General features: G+C 41.2%; 1 protein-coding gene across 1 annotated transcript in view; it reads left to right on the top strand.

The window, feature by feature from the left end:
* The first annotated feature begins 9,536 nt into the window (after positions 1–9,536).
* The window catches only part of PKD2L1 (polycystin 2 like 1, transient receptor potential cation channel), an 80,797-nt gene continuing 75,934 nt past the window's right edge, over positions 9,537–14,399 (top strand). Inside the window, exon 1 of the mRNA XM_029609683.1 lies at positions 9,537–9,908. Within this exon, the coding sequence (XP_029465543.1) occupies positions 9,611–9,908 (298 nt within the window). The 5' untranslated portion in view covers positions 9,537–9,610. The remainder of the gene's footprint in view (positions 9,909–14,399) is intronic.

Genomic DNA, 14,399 nt, shown 5'->3' with positions numbered 1-14,399 from the left:
TTTAGTCTTTCCTCATAGGGGAGCTGTTCCATTCCCCTTATCATTTTAGTAGCCGTTCTCTGTACCTTCTCCATCGCAATTATATGTTTTTTGAGATGCGGCGACCAGAATTGTACACAGTATTCAAGGTGCGGTCTCACCATGGAGCGATACAGAGGCATTATGACATTTTCCGTTTTATTCACCATTCCCTTTCTAATAATGCCCAACATTCTGTTTGCTTTTTTGAATGCCGCAGCACATTGAACCGACGATTTCAAAGTGTTATCCACTATGACGCCTAGATCTCTTTCTTGGGTTGTAGCACCTAATATGGAACCCAACATTGTGTAATTATAGCATGGGTTATTTTTCCCTATATGCATCACCTTGCACTTATCCACATTAAATTTCATCTGCCATTTGGATGCCCAATTTTCCAGTCTTACAAGGTCTTCCTGCAATTTATCACAATCTGCTTGTGATTTAACTACTCTGAACAATTTTGTGTCATCTGCAAATTTGATACTCGTCGTATTTCTTTCCAGATAATTTATAAATATATTGAAAAGTAAGGGTCCCAATACAGATCCCTGAGGCACTCCACTGGCCCCTCCCTTCCACTGAGAAAATTGTCCATTTAATCCTACTCTCTGTTTCCTGTCTTTTATCCAGTTTGCAATCCACGAAAGGACATCGCCACCTATCCCATGACTTTTTACTTTTCCTAGAAGCCTCTCATGAGGAACTTTGTCAAACGCCTTCTGAAAATCCAAGTATACTACATCTACCGGTTCACCTTTATCCACATGTTTATTAACTCCTTCAAAAAAGTGAAGCAGATGTGTGAGGCAAGACTTGCCCTGGGTAAAGCCATGCTGACTTTCTTCCATTAAACCATGTCTTCTATATGTTCTATGATTTTGATGTTTAGAACACTTTCCACTATTTTTCCTGGCACTGAATTCAGGCTAATCGGTCTGTAGTTTCCCGGATCACCCCTGGAGCCCTTTTTAAATATTGGGGTTACATTTGCTATCCTCCATTCTTCAGGTACAATGGATGATTTTACTGATAGGTTACAAATTTTTACTAATAGGTTTGAAATTTCATTTTTTAGTTCCTTCAGAACTCTAGGGTGTATACCATCCAGTCCAGGTGATTTACTACTCTTCAGTTTGTCAATCAGGCTACCACATCTTCTAGGTTCACCGTGATTTGATATACCCAGCCAAGCTACGAGTCCAGCATGAGGGGAAAACCTCTATATTTGATGGAGCAAAAGAGGCCGGTGTCTTTCTATCTTCAGGCGGCAGAGGAAAAAGGAGACTAAAATGGTAGCTGTGTATCCTTTTTTGTTGTTCAATGGGGGGGTGCACGAATGCAGTTGAATGAGCACAGTATGGTGAGACTGTATGTGTAACGTTGACTTTGGGGGAGGTGTGAGGTCTTTGGGGGGTAGGACATTTTCTTTCCTTTTTTGTTAGTTTATGGGGACAAGACGGTGAGCAGGAGAGGGTTGGGGAGCAGGAAGGAAAGGTTTTATGAAGTTAAGAGTTAAAATATTTCTACATGTATCTCTTGTTGTGGTTTTCCTTGTCACTAATAACTGCTGGCATCTGAGAATGGCAGATGAGGCCCAGGTCACAACTGGAGAATGAGGCCCTAATAAGTAGTTGTCCTGGGTAAGAATGACAGGTTTTCACTGCAGATGACTAAATGCAAGAGGCGGCAAGTGTGCATATAAAGGTGGAGACAGAGTTACCTCCCCAAAACCTAATAACTATAGTGCATGTGATTATGAAGAGTGGGGCTGTCTGTCTATGAACGAAAGATGATTGCAAATGACCTTTGCATGTTTATAGACATATTCAAAGTTCCTGTGGGGGATACACAGCAAGAACTATAATGTTTGATCTCACAGGGATGATTAATGCTTTTTATTGTTATAAAGGGATATACTGTGCGGGGAGTGGAATAGGAATGGGGGAGGCAGACTGAGCAGAGGTGGGTGCTGGGGTATTACTGGGTTATTGTCAGCTCTCTGGAGCCTGGGTTTTTTTCTGTGCTCTGAGGAGTGGAGCTGGGTCAAGCGGTATAGAAGATGTGGGAGAAATGGGGAAAAGTATAGTCCTTGGCCTCTTACACTTCTGCAGCCGTTGTTAAGACAGGAGGGTTATCTTTTGGTTTGGATGGCAGTGGGGTTCGTTTTATAAACACAATAATGGGCAAAGCAGAGTCGACACTGCAGCTTCACTACATATTTGTTCTTGGCATTTAATTATGAATAACTATATGGCAAATTTCTTCTCTCTAAATGTGCAAGGGATAGTACACCAGTAAAATGCAAGAGGATTTTGGATTTTTTTTAAGAAGCTCGCTGCCATGGTAATGTTATTAGAGGAAACACATCTAAAAGCATTAGACCATGACAAAGCATTAGACCATGACAAACTGAAAAGGAACTGGGTGGATCAGGTGTTTTCTTCTTCCTATAATACCAAAAACAGGGGAGTTTGTACATTAATTCATAAAGCCTTTGCAAGGCGTTTTATAATTCTGGAATGTTCTGTCTATGGGAAAAGGTTTGTCCCAACAAGAATCGAGGGCTTTCTTTAGGCAACTGGTAGAGACTTTGGAATCTTTTTCTTCTCTCCCCACTATCATTGGAGGGGATCAGAATACTTGTCCGGACCCCTCAATGGACAGATCCTCCACATTGAAGTAACTCAGTAGTCAGACCCAAGGGTCTGCACTTATTGATGGAGCATCTAGAGCCACTGAATATTTGGCGAGTTCAGTATCCCATGGGCAGGCATTTAATTTGTTATTCTTCTAGATATAACACATATAGTAGGATTGATTTTTTTTCTCTCCGCAGGTTCTTTTCTGTCGATTGCTAGACCCATGAATATATTGACGAGCTCTATTCCTGATCACCACTCAATATTGATGCTCCAAGTTTATTGGAGGCAACAGACATGCAGAAAGCCTGGAAGTTAACCATTCCCTTTTGAAAGATGATTCTTTCTATGAGATGATTAATGATGTTATCAAGGAATATACTTATACCAAGGCAACTAATCTATATGTCAGAAAAATAAAGAAAAGCAAAAGAAAAATGAAACCTACACTTAGAACGGAAAAATACCGAAATCAGCCAAACGCCAATAACCCTCAATAACAACCAGACAATTAAACTAGCTGAAAAAGTACGAAACCTTGGAATAATAATGGACCCTGAAATCAATCTAAAACAGCACATATCACTGAAAGTAAGGGAAGGCTATGCTAAACTCATGGTACTCAGAAAACTAAAACCGCTACTAACACTAACTAATTTCTGAACAGTTCTACAGGCACTAATTTTCTCCAGCACGGACTACTGTAATGCCCTTCTATTAGGACTCCCAAACACAACATTAAGACCACTCCAAATACTTCAAAACACAGCAGCTAGAATACTAACCGGAAAAAGGAGGAGGGACCACATAACTGAAACCCTAGCGGAACTACATTGGTTACCTATCGAACACAGAATTAAATACAAAACCCTATGTACCATACATAAACTAATACATGATGAGAAATCGGACTGGCTAAACACAGCATTAAGAGTACACTTCCCACACAGAAACCTTCGATCTGAAAATAAAGCACTCTTAACCATTCCTTCAGTAAAAACGGCAAGATTAACCTAAGTGAGAGAAAGAGCATTATCACTAGCAGGCCCCATACTTTGGAACACAATGCCTCTAGAGATTAGATTGCAAAGAGATCTCAAAGCATTTAAGAAAAGTTTTAAAATATGGCTTTTCAAACAAGCATTTTATAAAGAGACCGGAGAATAGGAAATATTTAGAAACAGGCAGAAGAACACCGGCGCACAGCATCTAGGATTGTACAGTAGAGTGGTCCACGAACTCTACATCACTATAAACATAATTATAACACTATGAATAGTGAATTTTACACATGAACAGTACCTCACTGGTACAATTGGTCATGACCTACCCCACTAAACAATTGATTGTCTTTAATGATATATTGTAACCGAACCTTTAGCGGCACCTGTTAGAATGTACTATTGTACACCATCACCTACATTAATTTATGTGCCTACATGTAAACCGTTGTGATGGTATATGACTTAGCGATGGTATAGAAAAGATTTTAAATAAATAAATAAATATATGGTTCTCAAAGGAGGTGGCTAACAAAATAAAAGCTAAAAAAACAGCGTTCAAGAAATATAAAGGATCCCAAAAGGAGGAGCACAAAGAAGAATGGATGATGGAACTGAGGGAGACAAAGAAAGTAATCAAGACAGCAAAAAGTCAAGCTGAAGAAAGGATTGCCAAAGAGGTAAAGTGAGGTGACAAAACATTTTTCAGATACATCAGAGAAAGGAGAAAAGTTCCAAGTGGCATAGTGAAATTGAAAGGTGAAAAGGATCAATGTGTGGAGAGAGACGAAGAAATGGCAGAAATATTAAACGAATACTTCAATTCAGTGTTCACTAAAGAGGACCCTGGAGAAGGACCATCACTAGTTAACAAGAAACTGGAGGGGAGTGGAGTAGATGTAACTCCATTTACAGAAGAGAATGTAAGGGAAGAGCTAGGAAAAATAAAAGTGGACAAAGCCATGGGACCTGATGAGGTCCATCCCAGGATACTGAGGGAGCTCAGAGATGTACTGGCGGGTCCACTGAGTGACCTGTTCAACAGATCCCTAGAAATGGGAGTGGTGCCAAGTGATTGGAGAAGAGTGGTGATGGTCCCGCTTCACAAGAGTGGGAGCAGAGAGGAGGCTGAAAACTACAGGCCGGTTAGCCTCACCTCGGTGGTGGAAAGGTAATGGAGTCGCTGCTGAAAGAAAGAATAGTGAACTATCTACAGTCGGAAGAATTGCTGGACCAGAGGCAGCATGGATTCACCAGGGGAAGATCCTGTCAGACAAATCTGATTGACTTTTTTGATTGGGTGACTAGGGAATTAGATAGAGGAAGAGCGCTCGATGTCATCTACTTGGATTTCAGCAAAGCTGAATAAAAGGAGGCTTGTGAATAAAATGAGAAGCTTAGGAGTGGGTGCCAAGATGGTGGCCTGGATTGCAAACTGGTTGTCGGACAGAAGACAATATGTGACGGTAAATGGAACTTACTCTGAAGAGAGAGCGGTGTTAAGCAGAGTGCCGCAAGGACCGGTGTGGAGACCGGTCCTGTTCTGTTGCATTCGTCGGTCTTCGATGGCTTCGCCCCACTTGCCTCACCTTGTTTTCGGCTACTCCCGCTCACCTGGGAAAGATGGCTACCGCCGTGTCTTCCAGCCGACACCTCTGGCGTCCCCAGAACGGCTATGATGCTGTCTTCCGCCATTGTTCCTCCCAGGACCTACTCGGTTGTGTGCACGCGCGCAACCCACGTCTTTGTACCACCCTTGCCACGAACCTCGAGGGCGTTCCATCATGCTGATGTCACGCCATCCGGGTATATTACCTTCATCAATTTGCTAGCTCTCCAAGATAGCAAGTACTCGAATCCGTTCCTGTCTACGCTACTCTGCCGCTTCCGTGCTGGCTGCAGGAAGCTCTTCCTCTCTGCCCTTCGGGGTATTACTAACTTGGGTACCCGCTCCTCAGGGGCCCTCTGTTTTCTTTCAATTGCCTTACAGGGAACAGGTACTCGCTCTTTGAGGGCCTGCTCTCCCTGCCTCGGTGCCTGTACCATCTACAATACCTGGTGGAATCGCTAACCAACAGCTAACATCTAGTGAGTACCTTATTCATCAGTCTCTCTCTTCCACAGTACTCCTCGGGGAATACCTGCTGTGGAACCCTTGACATCATCCAGGAGAGAAGGATTCCCTCTGCCGAGGTCCCTGATACTGCATCTACCAACTGCCTCACTACTGCCACCGCTGGTGGCGTCCTACAAAACTGTATAATAAAAGAACTTACTGGTGTGTGTGTATAGTCCGAGTCTAGCCCAGTGCTGTGGCTCCTCATGGGGCTCCTCCCTGTGGGCTTGGTCATCCCCACAGTACCCAAGGATCCACCAAACAAACATAACCATAACAGATTGCTAATTCCATGGATCCGGCTCAGCTCACTGCGTTGCAGGCCATTCCAGGCCTGACCCAGCGGATCTCGGAACAGCAGACTGTGCTGGAAGGACTGACCGCTGCATTTAATCTACTGCACACACAACTGAACCCGCCTTCCACCTCAGGTAAAGAAGCTAAACCGTCTGAGGTGACGATCAAGACTACTGTGCCTCTAGCAGTCCCTACCCGCTTCTCAGGAGAAATTTGGAGATGCAGAGACTTTACTAACCAGTGCTATATGCACTTTGCACTACAACCTGGCCATTTTCCCACAGCTTATGCCAAGGCTACCTATATCCTGTCATATCTAGATGGACGAGCATTGTCTTGGGCCTCTTTGCTATGGGAGCGTGAGGAGCCAATCCTTCATGATCTTGAAGGATTCCTTGACTTGTTTAAGTCAGTTTTTGATGACCCTGCCCAGTATACCATTGCAGGATCTTCTTTGGTTACCCTAAAGCAAGGGAACAGACCATTAGTCGACTTCGCTATCGAATTCAAGACACTGGCATCTGAATTATCCTGGGACCCGAGATGCCTGAAAACTCTTTTCTTTGAAGGACTGAACTCTCGTCTGAAAGACGAACTCGCTGCCCATGAGATGCCTGAGACCTTGGCTGAACTAGTGAAATTGGCAACAAGGATTGATCGCCGACTTCGTGACAAGGTGCAGGAGACCAAAACTCCCAAGAGACTCTCTCTGACTCGGTGCCTGACCATCTACAATACCTGGTGGAATCGCTAACCAACAGCTAACATCTAGTGAGTACCTTATTCATCAGACTCTCCCTTACACAGTACTCCTCGGGGAATACCTGCTGCGGAACCCCTGACGTCATCTAGGAGAGAAGGGCTCCCTCTGCCGAGGTCCCTGAGACTGCATCTACCAACTGCCTCACTACTGCCACCGCTGGTGGCTTCCTACAAAACTGTATAATAAAAGAACTTACTGGTGTGTGTGTCTAGTTCGAGTCTAGCCCAGTGCTGTGGCTCCTCAAGGGGCTCCTCCCTGTGGGCGTGGTCATCCTCACAGCACCCAAGGATCCACCAAACAAACATAACCATAACACTGTTCAATATCTTTGTGAGCGACATTGCGGACGGGATAGAAGGTAAGGTTTGTCTTTTTGTGGATGATACTAAGATCTGCAACAGAGTGGACACGCCAGAAGGAGTGGAGAGAATGAGATGTGACTTAAGATAGCTGGAAGAGTGGTCGAAGATATGGCAGCTGAGATTCAATGCCAAGAAGTGCAAAGTCATGCATGAATGTAATCCACTTTGATGTGTCAAAAAGTGGAATATAAAAATTAGATAAATAGCCCCAACCACAGTTGGTACCAAAATGGTGCCAAACTGACCTTGCCCGAGTTATATGATGAGTATATTTTCCCCTGTGGGGGGAGTGGGAGGAAGAAGGGCACCATGCTGGGACCTATTTGTAAGGAAAGGGGGTGAGGAGAGGTACTTAATTTTATTCTAACAGGGTTGGGAGTTTGGAGGCGGGGCTATTATTGTGCAAACTAATATTTTCATTTTTTTACATTGGGTTGTCAGGGTCGCCTCAAGCTGCGGCCCTGGGGTGAGCAGGGGGTCAACTTTGACCCCCTCACAAATTTTTTCTTTTCTCAGCCATGCTTTTCTTTTTGGCATGGCCCTTTAAGGCGATGGCGGTTGTGTGAGGTTGGGGCCACATCTCACCTAAAGGGCTAATGCCACGTTGTTTTGCCCCATGTTGTTTTGCCACGAGACAAAACAAAACCATCATACAGCCGTGATATATTTTCAGGGGAGGGACCCCCCTATTGCAGTAACACTCCCCAAGATAGTGGGACCCCTCCTGCGAAAAACCATCCTGGATTAGTGCATCTAGGCCTAAGATTGTAAACCCACTGGGGCCAGGGAAATATCTACAGTACCTGAATGTAATTTTCTTGGAAGTGCCTGAAAAGCAGAATATAAATCAAATCAAAAAGAAGAACATTGAAAGCAAAGTCATTGCTCTGAGCTATGCTGTGGCTTATCAAATCTCAAACATAACAAATCTGACCTAAGGACGTCAATGTTACATGTGGAAACCTATTTGGCTTTCTCTATGTAACTACAAGATCAATGCTCTCTCAGAATATTTGCAATCTAGAGACTAACAAGAAAAAGTGAGAGACACAGATATAGGAAGACAGGGGGTCTTATGTTTACTAATGGCACACACAAAAGCCCTGAACATATAGTAAATATAATAGACAAAATAACAGTTTAAAACATAAATTGGAGTTCCCAATTTCATAAAACACCAAAATCATGCCAAAGTAAATTTTTACCAACTGAAATATATTTCAGTTATCCTAAATTAATGAATTCAGTCTTTATTGTGAAACTCAAAATCAAGACAAACATGCCAATTAAGGAAGTTAATACTACATAACAGGATATCCAAATAGCTAAGCAAATACTGCTACATACATGGAGACAAAACCCTCGGCGTTGCTAATTCTATTGAGAAACCTGCTTGCCGAATGTTAAACACATAAAAACATTTTTCATAAAAACGTTTCTCTCAATTAATGGTGAATATTAACTTATGATAGAAAATATGTTGCTGATTGTGAAGCAAGTGCCTAGAATAATCATTTGTTGAATTTTACTTTTTATTGTTTTTACTTTATATTTCATAGTGATTGACAATGGGCACCTAATCAGAGCACTGGTACCTAAACCTGATTTAGTCTTTTCTTTATGTCGGCACACCAGCGAAGAAGACTTCATGATCATACACAAATATAAAATTCATAAATTGAAACTTGAAAGAATATAAGGTTGTGTCTAAGCTGTATGCTTTATAATCAGCCACAAGACAGACAAAGTTTATATCATAGTCTTATGCTAATCTTTAAGATGTACCTTGTTTATAAAACTGAAAAAAGAAATATAATTCAGAATAACACAAACTGGCTGGATTACCCTGCACAGAACCTTTCAGACAGAGGTGATGCTTTGCCTACACCCAAAAAGAATCCACTGTAGGCATAGAACCCTTGGCTGCTAAACAGGCTTATAAACAAAGCTCAAAAAGCAGTTTCTTTACTGTCTCACGCCTCTCCAATTAGAAGTGCAACTTGTTAGTCCTTTGTAATTATGGCATATAAACTACATGGCTCAGGTCTTTATTGGCCTTATTCGTTAGTTGGTAATTTTAATACCTTTTCCATTCTCTATTCTGAAGGCTATTTTCATTAACCCACAGTGCTGCCAGAGACGAGGAATCAGAGAAATCAGCGTTGATGGCTGTTCTCACAATGGCCTGCACCGCCCTGCTGTGTGTGTCACGTCGTGGTTGAGCAACCTGTATAAAACCCTGAACGTTGCCTGATGCTTCAACTTCCATCAAGTCCCTTTTTACAGACTCTGGTCCGCCTGCAGCAGCTACTGCCTCCTTAACAATAAGATATCCTTGTACTGCGCTCAGTCTGTGAGAAAAGCGAGAACGCTGCCAGTATTTGGAGTTAGCTTTGGAGTCCATAATTATGAGCTCCTCCAGGTTAAATAACAGGGCAGACAGTCACTTCAGAGCCCAGGAGGAGCATGAGTTAGAAAACCTGGGGAAGAAAGCCTGGGATAATCCGGTTTATGATGGCTCTCCTTCCACCGCTCTGAAAATCAGAGCAATTTACAACCCCAAATCCATCCTGGAGAATCCCTATGAGAATATCGAGAACTTTGGGGAGCCTCCTCCTTATCAAGAGGATAAGACAAAAAAAGAAGACAGAAAGAAGCAGAAGCCATTCTGTGGATGCTGCTCCCACGTCTTCAAAGGGATCCGAGGTAATCTCTCTAATCTCTGCTCTTTCTCCAGGTCACACACGGTAAGGAGGATAATCAGCTACCCTCAGAACTTTATTGCAAGCTCTAAGAAACCCTAAAATGTAATGGGTGAGTAGTTAGCACAGTTGGGGGCCAGATTTAAGATTCAGGCAAAAGGAAAGCAAAAACAGTGTGGGGGGGAAAAAAAACTGCAGGGCAGCTGGTTTTTGCCCAAATTTATATTTTCCTGCAATATCTGGAAAAGAAACATTTCCAGGAGAAAATCATGCAAACCTGAACTTCTGTAAAAAAAAAAAATTCTTATTTTCAGTATTGTCAAGTAAAAATCTCATAGTGCTTTTTGCAGAAGATAAACCATTTTTCTATGCAAAGAATTTACAGGAAATTGCACCTTTGAGCACAAGATGTGGGATTTCATAAACTGTGTAAGCAAACTAAGTTGCAGCCTTCTTACTCTCTTTTTCCTTACCTTTGCCTAAAACTTAAATCCTGCTTTTGATATCTTACTTTTCTTTCTTTTTTGGGGTGGGGGGCGAGGGCCATCCATTTCAGCCACATTCTGGCCCATATTATTAGGATCTAGTTTCATGAAGCTACATTTGCAGTTACCATAGATCGGCATCCCTCACCTTTATTGATCTATAAAGATAGTAATCAGAAGGGCAGTACTTGACAAGGGTCACAGACTGCAGCTTCCTTCGGGACCAAGTATGTGCACATCCTAAATCCCTCCTGTAGGTGTTGCTCTTATGTGATGTCTGGGATTCCCTCCCTACTTCCGCATCTTCCCCAACCCTGGCCAGTTCAATGAGATATTTTGTCTTTCAAAATAATCACTTTATCCTAGAGAAGATATTATAGGAAATGGTAAAACTATTACAGCTTCTGTTACATAGCTGTATATTAAGTCTAAAAACCAGATTCCACAGAAAAATTGTACTTTTTATTGATCAACTATTTTTACAATAGCTCATAAATGTTTTACTCTTTTATGATATGCCTATACAATGAAAGAAAATATGGAAACTACTTTTAATGGTATTAATTTGTTTTTCCTTTCTGATGTTCCTGATTTTTTCATTTCTTGAAGCTTGGTTGGACGTTTATGGCGCATAATCATGTATCATAGTAATAAAACATATATTCAAATAAATAATCAAATTCTAATTCTTAAAGCTTTTATGACAGAGAAATTATATTTATTTAGCACATGTTGTTTCACCAATGCTCACAATGATGTAGAAGAAAATTAATTTCTTTTTCAAACTGAAGTTTAGCTTGTAGGTGCCATTCGTGCTTACAAAAATATTGCATTAATTACTCGCACAAATAAATCATAGAAAAGTACTATTTTTTGTTTTATGTGAATTAGTCATGTCCCTCCACTGTTTAACCTACTGAAAGGCTTTAGGTTACCTTTTGTAAAATGCACCAAACTCTTAAGGTACCAAATTTCTGGTGGGTGGAGTGAAAGGCTGATGAATGAATGGATAGTGGTTTCCTTCATTCACTTCTTCTACCTGCTTCCACCTAAATTTCCTTCCGCAAACTGAGAAACAAGGTTTGGTAAAATTCTGCAAAGAAGCAAAATGTGTTGATTCAAACAAAAAGAGAAAGTCATTTTGGTTACTCAAGTTTCGAGTTTTGGGGTCTGCTCTCTCCTGTTTCCAGGTGCTTTAGAAGTCAGAGAAGTAGGGAATGCATGATACAATATTGAGATTTTATGGGCTTACTGGACGCTGTTAAACAGAAATTACATAGAAATATGGAACTGTGCTAAACAAATTGGAGGCAATTTTCAAAGGAGTAAATGTAACATACGTTTGTAGCAATTTTCAAAAGCCTGTTTGCATGCTTAAAGTGCACTTGTGCATATAAAACCTATTGCCAATTCAATGGCATATATTGTAGTAATTTCCAAAAGCCCACTAACACGTGTACACAAGTAAAACCCAGTTTTAAGCATGTAAATGCTTTTGAAAATTACCCCCTTATGTTTATTCTTTGTGGTTCTGCTTCTTAACTTCAGAGGCCTCCTATACTAAGGAGTTTCAATCACTGTTTATGGGGAAAATGCTTAGTACATTTGGCCCCAAAAACTCATGTCCTTTAAGTCAGTGGTTCCCACACATGTCCTATTGATTCCATAGCCAGTTAGGGTTTCAGGATGTTCACAATGTATATGAAAGAGATATATTTGCATATATAGTCTTGAGAGTTTTACTAGGCAGGCTCGGAGTCCATCTTTTATTGTTGTCAATAAAACTATGACCCTGTTATTTTTTTCCCAAACCTGTTTGTATGTATCTGGGCTTGCGGCTGGCAGCTAAAGGCAAAGCATGCTTGCAAGGGAAGAGGGGAGATACTCGGGCTCTCAAGGTGAACATTGCACAGAACTATGATTGCTGGCACTGTATGGGTGATCAATAACTTCCAAACCATGCATGCTCCATTTCTGAGTTATAAAATTAAAAAGGCTTAAGAAGCTTAGGCTGTGATCCCCATCATCAGTGACTGATTGTTTATTTATTTTGGCTGATGTTCCAGCTGTATCCTAGTGCTGATTAGTCTGTAGCACTTCATTTCAGACTCACGGAATAAAATGTTGTAGCACAGAGTTCCAGGAGCTTGTTGTTCCTGACGAAAATTGGCATTCTGTAGGTTGTGGTCACTTTTTCTGGATCAGCTAAAAACAAAAAAAAGCAGTAGCACCTGAACTTTCCAGACCATACAAGTCTTTCAAATGCTGGTCACAGAGGCATTGAGTTAGTCCAATAAAAAGGAAGTATTTCTATGTATGTGGCAGCTTCGGCATTTAACTTTTACCTATCATGAAAGATGATGCGGTTCTGCTATCCCTTTGTAATGGCTCTTGCAATAATACCTCACCTTTATGAAACTACTCAATATTTTATTTTTCCGACAAAACCTCTTGAGATTGAAGTCAACCTAAGTTCCAAGAGCACTCCAGTATCAATAAACTAAACTATTACTGCAAGCAAAACTTTCTTTCATGATATCCTTGCCATCTCTTGCAATCCCTGTGTACTGCAAAAAAAACATGAAAATGTAATCATGCTTTGGGAAAGGGTGACTTGGAGAGGGTACCATCATGTTATTAACTCGCCCTTCATTACGAGGGCAACTTTCACTTCTCCTGTAGAACTTGCAGGCCTGTGAGTACTTTGTGCCTTGTACCTGCAGCCTGCAGGCTCCTTTCCTCAGAGAAACTCCCACGGAACTTCCCTTAGAAAGTTATTGCTCGCCAGGGACTATTCATGGGAAGCTAAAAAATAACCCCCTCCCCGGGCATATTTTGCCAGGATGGCCTCACCCTTTTTCCCTGCATTGGAGAGGGGGACCCATTTACCTATGAAAAATTCCTTTTGAAATCTGGTCTCTGTTTGATTGGAGAAGGTGTTGATTTCCCACTGAGTACTTGAAAAGGAATTTTACATTAGCAACTGTTGACAAAAAAAAAAAAAATCTAAGATCTATTCAAAGTATATAATTTGACAGAGATGTACAGTACTTCTCCTCTGGCAGCCGGCATTTGATCAGTGTAAATCACTGCTGCACCAAAGAGGAGCCTGTCATCCATTAACCAGAGGTGTAAGGCCTAGCAACTTTGTGAATTCTGTAAATAGCCACTCTAAGGATCTATCACTATTGTGGATATTGATATAAATCAGGCTAGGCAACGTTTAAGTAAAAACTCATACATTGGACTTTCAATCAGCATAAAAGGTTATGGGGCTGGAAAAAAAGAGTTAATAGCCTGAAAGGTAAAGAGCAATCGTTACTGTTTAAAATGTTCTGGAAATGTCATCATTGTTAGGTTTACTTCTGAGAAGTTTCCTTTCACTAATTCATAATACGAAAAACTATACTTTGGTCTGACAACCAAGTTAATATTGCATCGATGTTTCACTTTAGTCAGGGGAAAACTTGGGTTTCACACTTTCTTCTTAAATGCAGTAGTGTTTAAAAGAACCTTATGATCATTATATTAAATGAAAGTTTCAAAAACTATCCAGGAACATAAGACATATGAAAATAAAAAGATCAAAACACAAATAAATACAAAGAGGTTAATTTTCAAAAAACGTTCCGCACTTCACTTACATGCCTAAGATTTAGGACTCTTTTAGGTGGATTTTCAGCCAAATTAAGGTGCTTACGTTTCCATCTGGTCCCTAAAATCCAGAGGCCTACATTTAGACCTGCAATTAATTTGCCTCTATCGCCAATTCCCGAATCTGTGCTTTCCACCTGACTGCGCCGTGTGCTTGGAATAGTCTTCCTCAGCTGGTGCGTCATGCTCCCTCTCTCACCATGTTTAAATCCCATCTAAAGAGCCACCTTTTTGAGGCAGCTTTTAAATCTTAGGCCTGATTGTCTGCTTTTAGCCTCATTAACTTCCTTTTCTTACCATTGTCTTGCTTTATGAAATTCCCCACGTCTCTTGCCCTGTATGTTTGTAAGCTCTAT

This window comes from Rhinatrema bivittatum, chromosome 7 (genome assembly GCF_901001135.1).
Source record: "Rhinatrema bivittatum chromosome 7, aRhiBiv1.1, whole genome shotgun sequence".
Lineage (NCBI taxonomy): Eukaryota > Metazoa > Chordata > Amphibia > Gymnophiona > Rhinatrematidae > Rhinatrema > Rhinatrema bivittatum.
Note: the sequence above shows the minus strand (reverse complement) of the source record. Positions and strands in the feature narration are given on the sequence as shown.